General features: G+C 38.1%; 1 protein-coding gene across 1 annotated transcript; it reads left to right on the top strand.

Moving 5' to 3' along the window:
* The first annotated feature begins 7,280 nt into the window (after window positions 1-7,280).
* Window positions 7,281-17,731, top strand: LOC148043284 (acetylserotonin O-methyltransferase-like). Its single transcript, XM_087726154.1, has 8 exons — window positions 7,281-7,352; window positions 8,360-8,534; window positions 9,576-9,705; window positions 13,680-13,748; window positions 14,175-14,293; window positions 15,109-15,249; window positions 15,412-15,534; window positions 17,474-17,731. The coding sequence occupies exons 1-8, from the start codon at window positions 7,281-7,283 to the stop codon at window positions 17,680-17,682; spliced, it is 1,038 nt and encodes a 345-aa protein (XP_087582280.1). The 3' UTR covers window positions 17,683-17,731.
* The last annotated feature ends 405 nt before the right edge of the window (window positions 17,732-18,136 follow it).

The following is an 18,136-nucleotide window of genomic DNA, read 5'->3' as shown; positions in this document are numbered from 1 at the left end:
TTTTCATTTGACTTCCTTCAGTAGCAATAATAAACAAATCAGCCACAAGTACAGAGATCCATAATTATCTGAGCGTTTCTTATTTACAATTTTTATTAAAACTTTTAAACAAGATAAAAACAAGCACAAACTACTACAAGGTAGGGAGGAAAATATGGAAAGATAGAAGAAAAAGAAAAAGATGCAAGAAAAGGGGGAAAAGTTAAAGAAAAATAGAAAAGAAAGAAAACAATATAAAGAAATGGCTTCTAAAATTCTTCACAGAAGTTACATGAGCAAATAGATTTTAAACCTCTCCATTTCAAATTACATCCTATTACTCAGAGGTGGGTTTCTGCCAGTTCGTCCCAGATTGGGCAAACCAGTAGTGGAGGCAGCAGGAAGCTCCGCCACCCTCCCGGATCGCGCAAGCATGCGAGCAAGCACACATAAGCAAACTGGTAGTAAAATAAATTGAAACTCATCACTGATATTACATTTATTTCTATTTCTGTTTTCCTATCTAATCATCAAAAGCTACAAGCTCATTTTTTCCATGCAAAATGTTGGTAAGGGACTTCCAATCAGCAATAAATGTTGATAATGTCTTTTGTCTTGTAGTTAAAACCCATCCCTCCCCTAGAAAAATGAAATATCCTAGGAAATATTGAAAAGGCAGAATATTACATTTCCCAGGATGTGAAAAGGGAGAAACATGTTTTAAAGAGAAAGTAGCTCCCTGCAGATTCCTGCCTACGTCCTTTGTCAATGGGCCATTAAGATGCCCAAGCTAGGCTCTTTACATAATAAAGAGTTCTCTCCTTCGGCTCCAGGGTTATGGGATTAAGGCATGATTAGTCTTTACCCACTCACCACATGGCATCTGAGAACTCAACCAAACCTGGATTCAAAACGCAGCCTAGAGAGTTGCTTCTGCATGGCCCCATGGGAGTCTGACAGCCAATAAGAATACATTTCTTATACAGGAACAGGAAACAGATAGGTGGGGCCAAAGAGATTATAAAAAACCCTGCAAGCCCCTTCTTAGTTCTCTTCTTCTTCACCCAACATTGAAGCACACGATCACCTTTTCTGTTCAGGACTCAAGCCATGTGGTCCTGTCCATCTTTCCAAGCAGCCTCCATGTCTCCAGTGTCTTTTTCCCCACTTGGAGCCAAACCTAGAAGGACATTTCTTTCAACAGTCTGATCAAAGAAGTTGATTCATACATGGCAGCAAAATCTATCAACTTCACAAACTTTTGCTCCATAGTGGGTAGTGTTGAATCTTTCTATCTCGACATCGAGTAAACTCATTGCTGTGATAATATATTGAAATAATATTTCATGGCTTTTAATTATCTGAATATGTCCAATGCAAAATCCTTATCAAAGCAAGTAACTTTATTAAGCCAAGTCCAAAATGCTTCTGCTAGTTTGCGGCCTCAATTGTTGGTATTTAGATTGGGGGCTCATTCCCCACTATTTTTCTTTGTAATTAATGCAACTAATATATCATTCTTTTCTTTTTTGGAACCTTCCTCTTCTTCCCCATCCTCACTTTCCTCTCAGCCCATAAACAAGCTACACGGTTGCTAAAGAAATGAGGGAAAAAAATACTTATTTCCTGATTCTCAAGCTGCTTTCTAACATTGTACACAAAGCCCCATCCTCTCCATTGGGTAGCTGCATTTGAATTTAATACTCTCATGGTTTAAGTGACCATCAGGATTAAAGTACAGTACAGGTGGTCCTCAATTTATGTCCACAATTGAGCACAGAATTTATGTGGCTGGGAGACATTTGTTGAGTTTTGTCCCATTTTATGACCTTTTTTGCTACCGTTGTTAAGTGAATCACTGCAGTTGTTAAGTAAACTTGGCTTGTCTGTGACTTTGCTTGTTAGAAGTTCATAAAAGGTGATCTCATGATCCGAGGATACTGCAAAGGCCATAAATATGAGTCAGCTGCCAAATGTCTGAATTTTGAACACAGGACCTTAGTCCTAAGTGTGAAAAAATGGTCATAAATCACTTTTTTCAGCAATGTAACTTTGAATGGTCACTAAATGAACTATTGTAAGTTGAGGATTACCTGTATCTAATCTGTGTTTCTCAACCTCAACCTTTCAACATGGACTACGTGGACTTCAACGGCCAGAATTCCAGGAGGTGAAGTCCACATAGCTTAAGGTTCTGAGTTGAAAAGTGATGCTCTAGGGGAATCAAGCAACCAGGCTCTGTGTGAAACTTTCTCTGACCGCAAAAATTGGCCAGCATGATTTTCATTGTGGAATATGGAATTGCCCATCCGAAAAGTTGAATCCATTCTCTGGTGTTTTGCTACCATCAAGTGGTCATCCAAATGTCTGCTGCCCAGGTCTGGAAATGGAAACAATGGGCCCTGAAGATAAAAATGTATTGTTAGAGTACCATAAAACATTCTGAAGAAAAATAATTCTGCTGAATTCCCGAATTTGTCAAGTAAAGTTTCATTGTCCACATGTGAACAGTCTAATTGTGTTGGGTTTCTCCATGTATTTAGATGAAATTTCAAATAGGAAGAAGCTGAGTTAAATAATATCTACTCATCCCCATGATTGTTATTCCTGATATTTCAATAGTGATACATTTTATGTTGTATTATTGGGTACAATTAATATAATCTTTGATGTCGTGATGGAGATACATTATGGATCCATGAACATTAGTCATTATGTCAGCTACAATTTTGTACCCTGGAATCTTCTCTTGAGCTTTAATCTGTTTCTTGCCATTGCCACCCAAAATATTTCAGAATATTCCTGGATTGATCCATTATATTTGGAAAACATCTTGAAGTAATCAGACAAAAATTGAAAACCAAGAACAACTGGATTAGGAAAATTACGGAAAACAGTTGGGGAGAGCCAAGGTGGTGCAGTGGTTAAAAGCAGCACTGCAGGCTACTGCTAGATCTGCAGGTCAGCGGTTCAAATCTCACCGGCTCAGGGTTGACTCAGCCTTCCATCCTTCCGAGGTGGGTAAAATGAGGACCCAGATTGTTGGGGGCAATATGCTGACTCTCTGTAAACCGCTTAGAGAGGCCTGAAAGGCCTATGAAGCGGTATATAAGTCTACTACTATTGCTATTGCTATTACTATTTTCAAAATTAACCAATTTGATTGTCTTTATTTTGTACAATGACAATAAAGACTATACTATACACAACCAAAAACATTGCACATAGTGGCACAATCATTAATATACTTTTTTTCCAAATACTGTGCACCTATATGGGGAGATGCCATAGAACAAACAAACAAACAAATCATTTTGGCAGTTACAAATGAATGCTGGTGCCAAAACAATGTTACCATGTTTTCAGTTTCTCCTGGTGAACTCGCTATTCTTGCCTTTTCTGAGACCCAAGAGAACTTGTTTGATGGGTCTAGGATTCACCCAACCTCATAAAAAATTAAAACCATTAAGGAAGCCCCCACACCTCTCAATCAGACCAAACTACAGATGTTCCTCAGGCACCTTAACATCTACAGCTTATTTCTCAAAAAGGAAACCGACAGTTGCTGAACCACTACATCGGCTCCTAGCCAAGAATGCGAAATGTTCCTGGGGCATAACCGAGGTCACCGCATTGGCTGCCGTAAAAAGACTCTTATCAGCAGACTCGTTCCTAGTTGTGGACTCATATTCAAAATGGTTAGAAGTAGTCCTGATGAATTCCACTACAGCGGAATCAGTCATCAAGGTACTATGGAGACTATTCTCCACGCACAGCCTCCCCGATATACTAGTCTCTGACAATGGGCCCCAATTCACTGCTATGCAATTTGAAACATTCTTAGAAGCTCAAGGAGTCAGACATGCCCTGGTTGCGCCATTCCATCCGGCCTCCAATGGCCAGGCAGAACGGTTGATAAGATCCACAAAGGAAGCCCTCAATAGGATGGGCCCAGGTGATGGGCAAACACGAATTGATCACTACTTACTCATACAACACATCACAACCAGTGCTACCACTGGAAGAAGCCTCGCTGAACTCCTCATGGGCCGCTGTCTAAGGTCTCACTTAGATCGGCTACACCCAAATTATTCCACCTCAACACCCCCTGACTCCATGAGCAAAGTCAGGTCTTTCACCATAGGAGACTCGGTATATGCACACAACTACACCGGGGGAACGTTATAGATTCCTGCAACTATAATTGGATTTACTGGTTCTCAGTCGTACACAGTAAAACTCAAGGACAGTAGAAATTGGAGAAGGTATATAGACCAACTCCATAGTCGTTTGTCTAACTCAGCGCTTAGACAAACAAATATTACTCCTGCAAAAACCGAAAGAAGCAACACGAAAAATAACAGTCCCTCCAAACCCAAGGAAAGCCCGAGAATATTGGAAGACTTATCTGACTTTGATGCAGGTCAACAGTGATCTCCGAGCGAGTCAACGCCGGAATCTCCAGCCGCCCATGTACAGGAGGTTCCACCAGACAGGTCTGCAGGAGCAACAGGTCCGTCCGACTTGTCCGAAGGAAACACCAAGATATTCCCCTCCGCTGACAGACTGAAAGAGGTTTCCACCAATGTCCTCTGTTCCCACCTTCTCATTGAATCTCATTGGTCAAGAGGTCTGGCAGATCCCTTTAAAAGGGGTTGCTGCCCGACTCTTCCCGGCCGGATGTTTACTTGATTTGCAATAAACAGCTGTTGTTTACTGAAGCCGTTTGTGCCTCCTTTACCGGATCTAACAAGAGTAGTAATAGAGATGGCTTCAAGGACAAATGTAAGTAGCGAAAGTCTTCCCCATTCCAGGAGTCACAGCCAGGAAGCTAACATCAACCCATTTCTAGAAACATCTGGTGGGTGGTAGGCCACTCCACTGAAAGGGAACAGGCAGCAAGTGGGAAATGAGAGTAATAAAGAAACAATATTTTCCTCACAGAGTAAAGGGACGTGAACCAAGCTTTAAAAAGACCAGCCCAAATACAGCTCCTGATAATACAGCACTATCAGAAGGAAGATGAGATTCAATATCATTGATAAAGGAGAAAATGCAGATGGAAGAACTGGCTTGTCGGGTTGATTAAGCAACTCCTGTGAACACACCTGTGCTGTGCTGATATACACCCTTTCTCTTACTTCTCTTGCCTAAAACTGAGGCTGATCCTGAAAACCTGACTCGGAATCTGCTCAGCTTTTGTGTAGGTAAGACTTCAGCCATTAAACTCAGCACTTTCTGTTTGTGAAGCATGGACTGTAGTATCTGTAAGAGGCTACTAATCTCAGATTTTTCTATCCAGTTTTTTATGTCTTCTCCTTTATATGGAATTACACCAGCCTTGCCAACGTCTTTAGAGAAATCTATATTATTAAGAAAATTAGACTGTGTAAAAGTAAAGAAAAAGAAGAGTAAAAAAAGCAGATAGCAAATATTCTCTTTATCTAACTTGAGATCTAGAATTTGCCCATCCTGTAGCTAAATTAATATTTAATTTGAAAAATAAGTCTTCTTAAAATGCCCAGTAGTGAATCTTTTCAAATTTTCTGTAGTGTATGCATTAAATAATTATTGCAATAATAGCATTTTAAGTTTATTTGAATAGATTAAGTCTTGGGTTCCACATCTTTTAAATCCTTTTTTTCAAGCTTAACTTTCTATTTTTAAACATTTGTTCTGAAACTAGGTGCTTAGTTTCATTACGTTCTCAACCCAAACCCCCATCTTTCCATGTTAACTCTCTAAACATTAGCATTTTCTAATTCTTTGAAATTTCCTTTGCATATCTTTCTTAAAGAGATGTATTTTTTACTATTGTCAGAAGAATAATTTGGGGTTCCAGGTCAAGCCAGGATTATATAAGAGTAAATAAAAATGAAATCCAGACATCTGTGAGGAAAGGTTAAATATTCATTCCCAAAAAGCAAAGATTTGCTTTGAGGACAGCGGCCAACAAATGAGATACAGCAACCTACTTTGATAGGGGAGCTTGTCTTGGGGTGGAAGTGCCTAGGTCTAAGTAACTTATTTGGGGAGTTTGAGGAAGTTTGATTAAAAGATATTTCCTTATTTGCTATTTTTATTTGATTAACTTAGTTTCACCAATTATCTAGTGAATTCACTGATTCTCAGTCTATTCTTGTTTCTGTTAATGTTTTTTAAGGGAAGATGAAAACAGTACAAAGATATACAGTAAATATATATTTTAATATGAAACTTCAGACACTATATATTTCCATATTCTAAAATGTGTTGCTGTACACATATAATTAACCCTCACTCCTACATATTTTCCTGAAACAAAAGGCCAGTTCTTTTCTTTCTTCCTTTTCTCATTATTTTCCATTTTCTCAAATAGTTTAAAGGAAAATTATCTGAACAGTTTTGACACTACTTTTTCCAAGTCAGGTATGGAGAACCAAGGAACAGATACTCTGAAGGGAGAATTTGGTGTGTGGGGGGGAGGAGCCCTACCTCTAGGGTTCCCAAGAGAAATAAGTTCTGGCAGACATGGAGTTAATGGATAAAGGGCATTAAAGATGAGAAGCAGTAGTTTAACTTAAGAGCCAAGGTGGCGCAGTGGTTAAATGCAGCACTGCAGGCTACTGCTAGATCAGCAGGTCAGCGGTTCAAATCTCACCGGCTCAGGGTTGACTCAGCCTTCCATCCTTCCGAGGTGGGTAAAATGAGGACCCAGATTGTTGGGGGCAATATGCTGACTCTCTGTAAACCGCTTAGAGAGGCCTGAAAGGCCTATGAAGCGGTATATAAGTCTACTGCTATTGCTATTATTGCTATTAACTTGAACATATATAAAGAAATGCTTAAGATGCTTGGCTGGAAATGAACAAATCCCTTTCTGGATTTCCCTTTCTTTCACTGTGTTTGCTTTGTTTGTGGGGATGGCCTCATATTCTCTCTGGATTGTTTTTACTGCTTGCCATTCAGATTGAACATTTACATCTTAGAAAGGCAACTCCATCCTCCAAATTTATACTTTTTAGAGCTATGTCATGGTTTTCTTAAGGTGTGACAACCAGACCTGCATATAAGCTTCCTGGTTTTCAGGTCTCTTCATGAGAGCACCTGTCCTCTAATACCAGGGCAGCTCAATTTATTCAGGAGCCTTTGCTGAAGGACTCTTGAAAACCTTCTAAGTGTGCCATTGCTCTCTCTTTATTAATGCTTTCCATACTTTATCCTGGGACATCTTATGGACACCTATATTTTGCCAATTTCAGGAATACCAAATATTTTGGCTGAAGGAAGGTCCTTTTGGTCAACGAAAGAAGCCAAGAACAATGAGTTCACTAGAAGAAATTGAAAACATTCAAACATTGTTTAGCTACCAGCATTCATTTATAACTTTTAAGGTAAGATGGGTTAGTATTTCCAAATATGAACACTTAACTTTGAAAATACAAAAGACCTTCCATTTCTCAGCTTCTTAATCGTTTAAAAACAATAGAATCACCAAAGTTTATGTTGTAATCAAAGAGTCAGCTATTAAATGGCTGCAAGATTTTTTCTTGTGTCTTCTGAGCAGACAAGCTTCATTGGATATCTGTAGGTTAGTTTCCTGGCTCAAATATACTCTTCTTTTGCCAATAAGAAACTAAAAATAAGTTTATAAAATTTGATTACGCCATGATAGGTGTAATAAGGTAAATTCCTTAGTAGGTTTTCATAACATCGTTTTTTATTACCAGATGATTAAAGCTTCATGTTTGTTACAGAATTTCCACATCCTATGAACTAACATTGATCTCCACGAATAATCTTCCACCAATTTACTAAATAATCTAGTGACTGTGTATTTTCCTGCATGTTTTAACTCTAATCTTGCAACAAAAACTAGATGTGGGGTTTCAGCAATGTTTACTATAATAGATAGGAGGTTCAACATTTATTATTGTATTAATTTAATTAGTATTCATAAAGCATTAAACAATTTTAACTCTGCAAACTATTGTGACAATAAGGTGAATAATACTTCTTAATAGTTGTGAAAACAATAGAATCACCAAAGTTTATGTTGTAATTTGCTAAAGAATTTAATGATTGTACATCCTTCTTCATGTTTTTGACTCTAATATTGCAACAAAGTCTATATCTGTCCTATATCTAATCCCTGAGTTTAGAAATTTATTTGCTAAATTTGGGTTGAATTTATTTCAGGAAATTTTGAATTCTAAATGTGGGGTCTCAACAGTGTTTATTATAGTAGAAGGCAGCTTCAACATTTATTCTTGTATTGGTTTAATTACATGTGTAGCCCTGCTTGATTCGTTCTTCAGTAAACCACACAAATAGATTCTGGGATTGTTGGATGTGAACTGAGAGGAAAGCCATGGCTTTTTTTCTTGCTGTTTCCTCCTAGATCATTTCAACTGCCTGTGAGCTGGGTGTCTTTGATCTGCTGAGAGAGTCGAGGGAACAGCTGTCTTCCACAACTATTGCGGAACGCTTGAGCACCAGCCCCATCGGGATGCAGAGGCTGCTGGAGGCCTGTGTGGGGTTAAAGCTCCTGACACTGGAGTGCAAAGATGGCAAAGGTAATCTTGTGAAAAGGAGGGCGCAAATGGAATGGCCATCAATTATTCCATAATAATAGGCAATACATGACTGCACCTGTTGAGCTTGACAGATCCAAGAGTTTGCAGAAGGGGGGATTCCAGAAATCACATGCCAGAAAGCTGGTACAGTGAGACCTTTGGGTCCTAAATGGCTCAGACCATGAACAATGCGAGTGTCGACTAAAAAATCCGCTAAATTCACTAAATCCACTTCACTCAGGTCACAAACACATCCTCGGGTGCCGAATAAACATAGCTGCAGCAATTTCTCCTTCTGTGCCGTTTTCTTTAATGTGTGCGCCTGCGCAGTCTGTCTTTCTTCTGGTCATGACCAAATTGGGTGCTGACCGAAGTCTGGAACGGATTACAGTCGGCACCCGAGGTCCCACTGTATGGTATGTAGTAACTGGATTTGTGTCTGTATTTTTATGTGTTGATCACTTTATCACTTTCCTTGAGATTTGGTCCAGTCTGCTTCACAGCACCTTTTTGGTCTTACCACTGTTTTATATCCATTCTTGGAAAGTCATATAAACCAGAAGAGTAAAACATTAGCATGTTGAGTTGGTGTCTTTGGTTATTTCAAAACAAAACCAACGTTGCTTCCAAACCATGACCATTACTGTACTATGGGACTGAACCAATTTTCAAAATGTAATTATATCCAAATTCTAAATCAGATGAAATGTGGAGGGGGAAAAACAGCCATTGCACTTGGCCAAATGACAGGTCCTTGCAGGTTGTGTGGCAAGGTTTTTCAGAAGAGGTTTACCATTGCCTCCTTCCTAGAGTTGAGAGAAAATGACCAGCGCAAAGAGCTGGCTTTGTGTCTAATGTGACACAGGACTTATAGTCTCCAAGAAATTTAGCATCGTACCTTAACCACTACATCAAACTGGCTCTCATATTATTTTGATATGCTTGAGATAAATACAGCATAATCTGTTTTTAAAGAAGTAGACTAAGACACTATAGTGAATTGAAAGTTTACATGCAATGATACCAGTATTTTTTTTTTAGATCTTTATGGAAACACAGACTTTACCAATCTCTACCTGGTCAAATCAAGCCCAAAGTCTCAGTATCAATCCATAACATTCCAATCTGAAGTTCTGTATCCATCAATGCAATATTTGTCTGATGCTGTAAGGTAAACAAATCCAGCAGGGGGCTAGTAAACCAGAATAAATAAAGTTAGAGCATGAAAAATCATCCTAATACCAGAATTATTAGATCCTTGTCCACAAGAAATTAAGGAAATTTCACATTCTGGATGTTGAATATAACATTAACAGACATATTTCCTTAATTGCAATGACACTGGATTATTATCACTGAAATTTCCCGTTCAGATCAATTATTTCATATTTTCCATCTTTTAAAAAAAATCAAGGACCATGTTCTGCCTTTCTGGGTTGTTTTAGAGTCTCTCTCCTCCCATTTCAAAACATGAGATATACACTATTGTTGTAAAGTCCTACATAGGGACATCTGTTATTATTTCCTCACAGCTTTAATCAGATCTCAGTTAATTAGTATTAAAATATTCAATAGCAGCATTAACAGAATAAGGTTGATCATGAATGCTCTAATAAAAATTATGTTGAGCTGTATCTGATTATTCCTTGGGTTGGAGACTCACAAATCTCAGATCTATGGAGAACAGGTACCCAAACAGTGAGAAAAAAAGAAAACAATATCAGAAGAAAATTGTTGTTCAATAACAATTGGTTTCTTATTTCTATATAAAAATGTGTTTCCTGTTGCCAATAAAACTATGACCATCTTCATATAGTCACCATATCCTGAACTGACTTAAGAAGTTATTATCCTTTAATGGTACAATTAAAGACATTATTAGTTTTTAGTAAGGAAATTATTTATTAATCCTTATTAAATTGGAATTCTCTAAGGCAGTGGTCCCCAACCTTTTTATCGCCGCGGACCAGTCAGCCTTTGATAATTTTACCGTGGCCCGCTCTCTTCCCTGGAGCCTTTGCGCACGGCCCAGGAGCCTTTGCGCACGGCCCAGAAGCTTTTGCGCACAGCCCAGGAGCCTTTGCACACGGCCCAGGAGCTTTTGCGCACGGCCCAGGAGCTTTTGCGCTGCAGCGATCATGTCCCCCGGCCGCTGCAGCGATCATGTCCCCCGGCCGCTGCAGTGATCATGTCCCCCGGCCGCTGCAGCGATCATGGCCCCCGGCCGTTGCGCGGCCCGGTGCCAGGTACTCCACGGCCCAGCACCGGTCCGCGGACCGGGGGTTGGGGACCACTGCTCTAAGGTTTTAGAAACCACTTGATTTAGGAACACTCTATTTGCCTTCAAGGACTGCAAGGAGATCAACTCAGTCAATCTTAAAGATAATCAACTCTGACTATTCTTTGGAAGATCAGATACTGAAGCTAAAGCTCAAATACTCTGGCCACCAAAGGAAAAGAGGGGCCTCACTGGAAAAGACAGAAATGCTGGAAAGACTGAAGGCAAAAATAGAAGGGGATGATGGATGAGAATAGTTAGATAGTGTCAGCAGCTTAATGAATATGAGTTTGGGCAAACTCAGAGAAACAGTGGAGAATAGGGGGACCAGTATGCTTCATGGGGTTGTGAAGGATCAGACACAAACTAGTGACTGATTAATTGTTTAGCCACTCTATCCGATATAAATCTTAAAACAAAAAGATTTCAGGTTTTTCTTTTAATCTACAAATTCATCAACAATGAATTCATAAACCTGCTGAATTGAGATTGCCTCTGAATCTTCCTTTAAACCCAAATTATTAAATTATCACTTTTAAAAAAATAGAGACAACAAAGAATTTGTACCTGGTTAAAAAGGCAGCAATATAGAAGTGAGTTGGGAGAGAAGGCGGGGCTTAGCAGTGAGAAGATGGAATTTCAGGCTATTCCTGAAATTCCTGAAATTCCCCTATTCCGAAGGAAATTGGACGGTCCATTTCGGACCCAAGCTGTCCCAGAGAGATAGTGAAAGGTAGGAGGAGATCCAGTGACCCCAGAGACGTTCGCAAAGTCCCTGGGGGGTTGGAATTTAACCTCTTTTGCCAGTGACTTCTGGATTAGCCGTAAGCTAACCGAAACTGCAGGTTGCCCCTAAGAATGGCGAGAGTGTTTCCAGCTGATAAGGTGATTTTATTACTCAGAGAGAGACGGTCCGCATGAAAATTTAAGCTAATTGAAACCAAAGAACAGAATAATTTAGTGGCGATTTCGATCTCTTTATTGGTTTATGGACGGTGGTTACCCTATTTTTTAAATGTTTTAAATGCTACTTACATGGACAAAGGAAAGATTACTCCAACATCTCCTCTGACTCTCTGTCAGTGGGCTGTAAACCAATTTACTATAATTTGGCTCCCTACAACTTGACACTTTTATTGCTTGGCTGGGTTGGTCTAAGATCAGATAAGATTGTACAGCTCCCAGCTTGTTTTTACTTGCAAATACCTTAAAGTTTCTAAAGGGAAAATACTAACTGCATACAAAGATGGCATCTGTTCAAGTTTCAAATGATTCATTTCAAATGATTTTTTCCACACTACAAAAGTTATCTGATACATACGATAGATTTGAGAGGAAGCTGGTTTATTTGCTGTTTCTAACAACAAAATATGAAGAAAAAATGAGAATGTTGAATGTTTGAATGTTCCTGAAATACAAACGAAGGATGTCAGAGATGAAGATTTTCAATTTGCTGACATTCCGGGCATCTGGTTTACCTCTGAGGGAGAAAAAGATGGAATGTTTGAAGGGGGGGGGGCAGCCACACAGAAGATTTACTTCGAAAGACAGAGCGTAGGAGGAATGAGAAGCATTAAAGAATTTATACTTTATGAAATATCATTTGCAAAACTTTTGATACCACCACTGAGAATTAAAGACAAGCTGAAAAGGGGAATAAACGGAGGACGGCAATATTATATGAGAGGCACCTTAAGCAAAGATCTTCTTGTTTGGACTTGCTCATAAAGACGTTTGGAGAACTTGATCCACGAATGGCAACAGGATTAAGGAGGTTTTCTTATTGGAGAGACACAGGCTGATAGATGGAAGAATACAATTCAAAATTAGCTAAAACTAATTAATTTTATTTGTAATAGACATAGTTGAATAATAATTGATAATGATAGTAATGTACATAATGTGGAGTTTATATGATAAATAATAATTGGATATGAGAAGGGAAGGTTAGAAATATTTTTGGACCATATATAAAGGTTATTAATCACAATAATTATCACTATTAAAAAATAAAATAAAACTATATACAGTTAAATCTTAACTAATATGGGGAAAATGCTATGATATACAATATAATTACATAAAGGAGAATGATAGTAAACTATATACATGGAGGATGGAATTTTTGGTATTAAATATTATGGATGTTTAGCTAAAACAGGATATGAGGATTTGATGTTAATGGAGGATTTTATAAACAAGTAAATGAAATGCTAGCATGTGGTTATGGATTAAATTTTTGGCATAGTTAAGAATGAAGGATATTTAAACAACTGTAGTCAACTAAAAGTGGAGGTATGATAATGTCAATATGGTAAACATTTGAGTTAAGATATTTGAATTAATATGAATTAATGGAAGAGATGCACAAAAACATCAGCTGATATACTTTTTTATAATATATACTTGTGTTTTTTCTTTTTTTCTTTTGTTTTTTTCTTTTTTTTTTATTTCTTTTTTCCCTGCCTTGTTTTCTGTTTTTTGTCTTTTTTGTGTTTTGATTTTTTCTTTTCCCACTGGTGTGGGCATATGTTGTTTATGTAACAAAAAATTTAAAAAAATTAATAAAAAAAAGAAGTGAGTTGGGTTCATTACCCTCATCAACTTTCTTCAACTAAGCTACCTAAACTATTTCAACTAAGCAATCTAAACTACCAGCCTGGTGTTATTTATTTCCTGGTAGAGATGCATAAGATTGTTTTGCACCATACTTGAGAGAGTAAAGGAGTACTGGCTTAATAAGGAAACCTTTATCATAAAATCTGATCTTTGAAAATCCTGTAAGACATTCAGGATCTACTTCTATGCAGAAGAAAATGCCAGGAGGATTGTCTTGTTTCTTTCTAACATTTTAAAAATTCTTTTAGGACAGGAAAAAATCAGATACCATCAATATATGGCACTCCCTCAAACAAGACGTATGAGGTCATGTACAGGTAACACTTTTATTTTAGAGAATGGTCATTAGAGTAATTATTTTGTGGGAAACTAACCAATATGATTAATCTTCACCATCATATGATCCTGACTCATCACCATATTCAACTTCTCTTTTAGGGCACTGGAATATTGTTGGGGCACAACTAATTGACAAAGTGTTTCTTTTTTTTATACAAAGCACAGGTCTGTAGTTAGAGCACCTACGGGAATCTGCTTTATTTCCAGAACATTATAACATTGTCAACCAAAATTGTACGACTGTTCCATGTATCACATGCAGATTTTTCCAAATTCTGATCAACATCATTTAAGTGATGCTGTAAAAAGAACTCCTTTAATTCAAACATAAATAGATATGTAAAAACAATTACAACAATAGCATTTCATAAAGTTATATTTAGAGATGTTTATTTTAATTCTAGATCAAAGGAAGAGTTACAAACCTTCTCCAATTTCATGAAGGAAATCTGGCCTGTGGTAGGAAGAGAAGTGCTTTCTGCCTTTGACCTGTCCCAGTTCCCACTCATTTGCGATCTGGGTGGTAAGTTCAGCCAGCGCTTTGCCATCCTCTTCACATGTTGGGACAATGGGCTGGATGGGTTCTTAACTTCTCTTACAAATTTTTTCATCTGCATTTGGAAAAGGAGAAATCCTTAGGAGATCAAAAACCACTTTAGGATGTCTATAGCAGACTCTGAGGAATAGTCCTGTTTTAGAGATGATTAACTGTCACTTTGACCTGATACAATATTACAGTCAGTGGAGAAATTGGCAGAGGCTGTTTGAAAAGGGGAAACATTTTTGAAAAGAAAACAGTCTTCTCCTCTTCCAGTGCTGACGTAGTTGGAAAGAAACTGAAATCAGAGCATACCGGTAGCAGTTCATGAATAAAGGATCCTGAGAACATTTGGGGAATGCAAGAGACCATGACTGAAGATGATGTGGGATTTAGTCCACTTTGAAATTACATTCAGTTTTTCACTGTTCAATCTGCACTGAATGGTGGTGTTTTTGGATATTTGGCATATTTAGTGCATCCATCCTGAGGAATTCTCATAGAATGGAGGACCATAACAGAATAACAGTTGAAACCGACCTTGGAGGTCTTCTAGTCCAAGCAGTATAGCCTACACCATTTCAGACAAATGTTTCTTCAATCGCTTCTTAAAAACCTTCAGCGTTGGAGAAGTAACAACTTCTGGAGGCAAGTTGTTCCATTGATTAATCATTCCCTGTCAGGAAATTTCTCCTTAGTTCTAGGTTCCAATTACAGGCAGGTGGAAGCAGACAAAAAAGTGGGACATGTACAAAATTTTCTTCTGCAGTTACTTAATTACATTTTGTGCTGTCTTTAAGGAAACACTGGTGGTTTAGCTAAAGAATTGATTTCACTCTACCCAAAATGTGCTGTGACCATTTTTGATCTCCCTGAAGTAGTGGAAGCCTCCAAGAACCATTGTTTGCCTTCGGAAGAGACCAGGATCACTTTCCATGCAGGTAAAAGATGTGATGTTCCATGTGGGTTGAACTCATGTCTTGCTAAGCACAAAAAGCTTTCACAGGCAGACAGGATTCTGTGGCTTTTAAAGAGAGGAGATTATTCTGTCAGAATAATCTGGAAAGCATGGTGCTTTATGAGATTTTACTCATTTTTTGTAGGTGATTTTTTTAAAGATCCCATTCCTGAAGCTGACCTCTATATTTTGGCCAGGACTCTGCACGTCTTGTCGGACGAGGGATGTTTGCAGCTGTTATCCAAAGTTTACCAGGCCTGCAAACCTGGTAGGTGTTCTTTAATCATAGAAAGTTAAATCTGCTAAGGAACTGCCAAAGTTCATACTTGGCTCAAGTTTTGAACTCCCCTAAATCTGGTGTCATTGCAAATTCACCATCCAGTTTTCCCGGGCATTCAACTGCATCTTAAAATAACTTATTTAGCTGCAGGACCAGAAAAATTCTGGTTCCAGTGTGACCCTTCCAGCTATTTCTGCTATACAATCCAAAAAGCTTTTATTGTGCAAATCAGATTCATTTCTATTTTATTTGCTGTGCTACAAATGAAAAAGAACTCTCTTTATGTCCCTGTGGCTCTTTACCCGTTCTTGGACTTTACTGCCTAGATATATGTTTGCAATCATTCTACACTTGCTGCAAAAATGACTAAATTGATAAGTAATAACTTCTTCATGGTGGAAGATTATAATAATAATAACCCCAGTGCGCCCCTACCTTGGTGTGGTTGTGGGGTTTATATGCTATGATGAAACTGAGGGCTATGCCAGAGGATCAACCATGCTGGATGGTTTCATCAGGGGAGTCAGACAAAGAATGTCTCTCCCCTAAAAAATATGGTGAGATGTAAATTACAGAAACCTGTACCAGTTCAGTGGTGTGTCAGGTCAGCAAGGACCATGCTAGGTGTAAGAGTCCTTGAACATCTGGTGAAAACTGGGCTATAGGACTCAGGACTGTTGGCTGAGTAACTAGGACCAGCAGCTGCAAAACTACTGGAAGGAAAAATGTTTACCTATTGCTAATATGCAGTGATTGGAAACAAAGAAATAATGATGTTATTACAGGTCAAGTCAAACAAGATGATGATATTTTAAATTAATGCACCAGTTCTGAAAAGAACAACATCCAGAATCAGAAATAACAGAACAGAGACTAGTATATCAATGACAATTTATAATATGAAATAAGGTATTCACAGAAACGGAATTGGAAGAACTGGGGAAATCTTCCCAGGGCAAAGAAATCAAGAAGCTCTGCAGAAGAAACACAGACTATAGAGTCAATCAAGTCAGGGAGAGTTGCCAGTAAGAGGAAGACAGAACAGCTATAGAATTATTTTCATTTGGAAACCAGGCACCTTCTCTGCCCCAGAAAGAACAAAGCTATCTAACTAAAGAAGTAGAAGAATTGAAACAAAAATAACTGGGCATCTAAAACAACACAAAGACAACAGAATAAGGTTGCCGGTGTTGAAACGTGTTCCAAAGAAACAGCTAGCACAAACATTTAAAGATGCCAATATCAAATATATGCACCAGCTCACTGCAAGAAGCAAACCAACAAGTGTACATCACAGCTATAAGTATAACTGAATAGGTTGTGTTATCACTATTTGTAGCCTTCCCAGCTGGCAAATGACAAGAAAAGTCAATGGAAAAGCCAGATTTGTTTAATGATGGCATGATTCACTTAACAACTCTGGCAATAAATGGAAAACTCACTTAATAACTGTCTTGCTTAACAACAGAAATTTTGGGCTCATTTTGGTCATATTTTGAGGACCATCTGGAAGGAATAGAAAAGGGGAATGACAAGACAAACTATTACATGGACGGTACACTAAAATTAAAAATATTCAGCAAGACTGGCCAATGGCTTAGACAAGGAAAAGTAGACCTTGCAAAACCTGGGGGCAACAATGTAGAACAGAAAAAGCTTTACATGGTCAATGTCTTCAAAAGATTGAGAGAAGCCTTGCATAATACTGTATTTAAAATATCTGCAAATTGACAAACTATCCAACAACAAAAATTGACCTGTATTGTCTATTGGCAAGAATATATGTAACATATTTGAAAGAATGATTCATAACGTACAATTTGGGTATTTTCAAAATGTTATGAAATGTTCATTGGCTGCTGAAATAAGTACTATAGCAGCATTTTCTCATCTCTAAATATATATATTGAAATTTATTTTGAAACAGGTGGTGGTGTCTTAATACTGGAAATGCTTCTTGATGAAGATAGAAGAGGGCCTTTAGCAACCCACTACTACTCGATATTAATGTTGCTCTACACTGAAGGGAGAGAATGGTCAGCATCCGAGTTTAATGTGCTCCTCTGCAAAGCTGGTTTCCAAACAGTTGAGTTAAAGAAAGGAAGCCTCTTTCATAGTATTCTAGGAAGAAAATAATGTTGTCCTTGATTGCTTCCTGTTAAATGTTTAAGAGGAAATTGCAGAATAAAAGGGTTGATTACAAATATATTCTATTCTTTTTCCATGTCCACAGATTACATAGCTGATCCTTTTCTTATTACAAAATGGTTTCGCCATAATTAGAGATCCCTGTTCATGGCTGCAAAAATCCTGAGAACCAATTCTGGGCAATAAAGAGATAGATTAAACTCTTATCATATGACAAAAAATAATCTCCTTATAGATATTTAGTTCTTCCAATTCTTACTTACAAAGGCAATCTTCTTATACACATTAAACAAACAACAGAGTACAAGAGGAAATCTGAAGTCCAGATCAGGACTCTAACGGCTTCCGGGGCGGGACCTTGCTGATTGCGGCAGCTTAACGAGCTGCCCCCAGGTTTCTGGTGGCGTTATCTGCCTAAATACCTGGTAGATACCTCATTCTT

The sequence above is a fragment of the Thamnophis sirtalis genome, unplaced genomic scaffold, assembly GCF_051295495.1.
Source record: "Thamnophis sirtalis isolate CommonGarterSnake01/CBP01778 unplaced genomic scaffold, rThaSir2_p1.2 scaffold_12, whole genome shotgun sequence".
Classification (NCBI taxonomy): Eukaryota; Metazoa; Chordata; class Lepidosauria; order Squamata; family Natricidae; genus Thamnophis; species Thamnophis sirtalis.
This window is presented reverse-complemented; position numbering and strand designations above follow the sequence as displayed.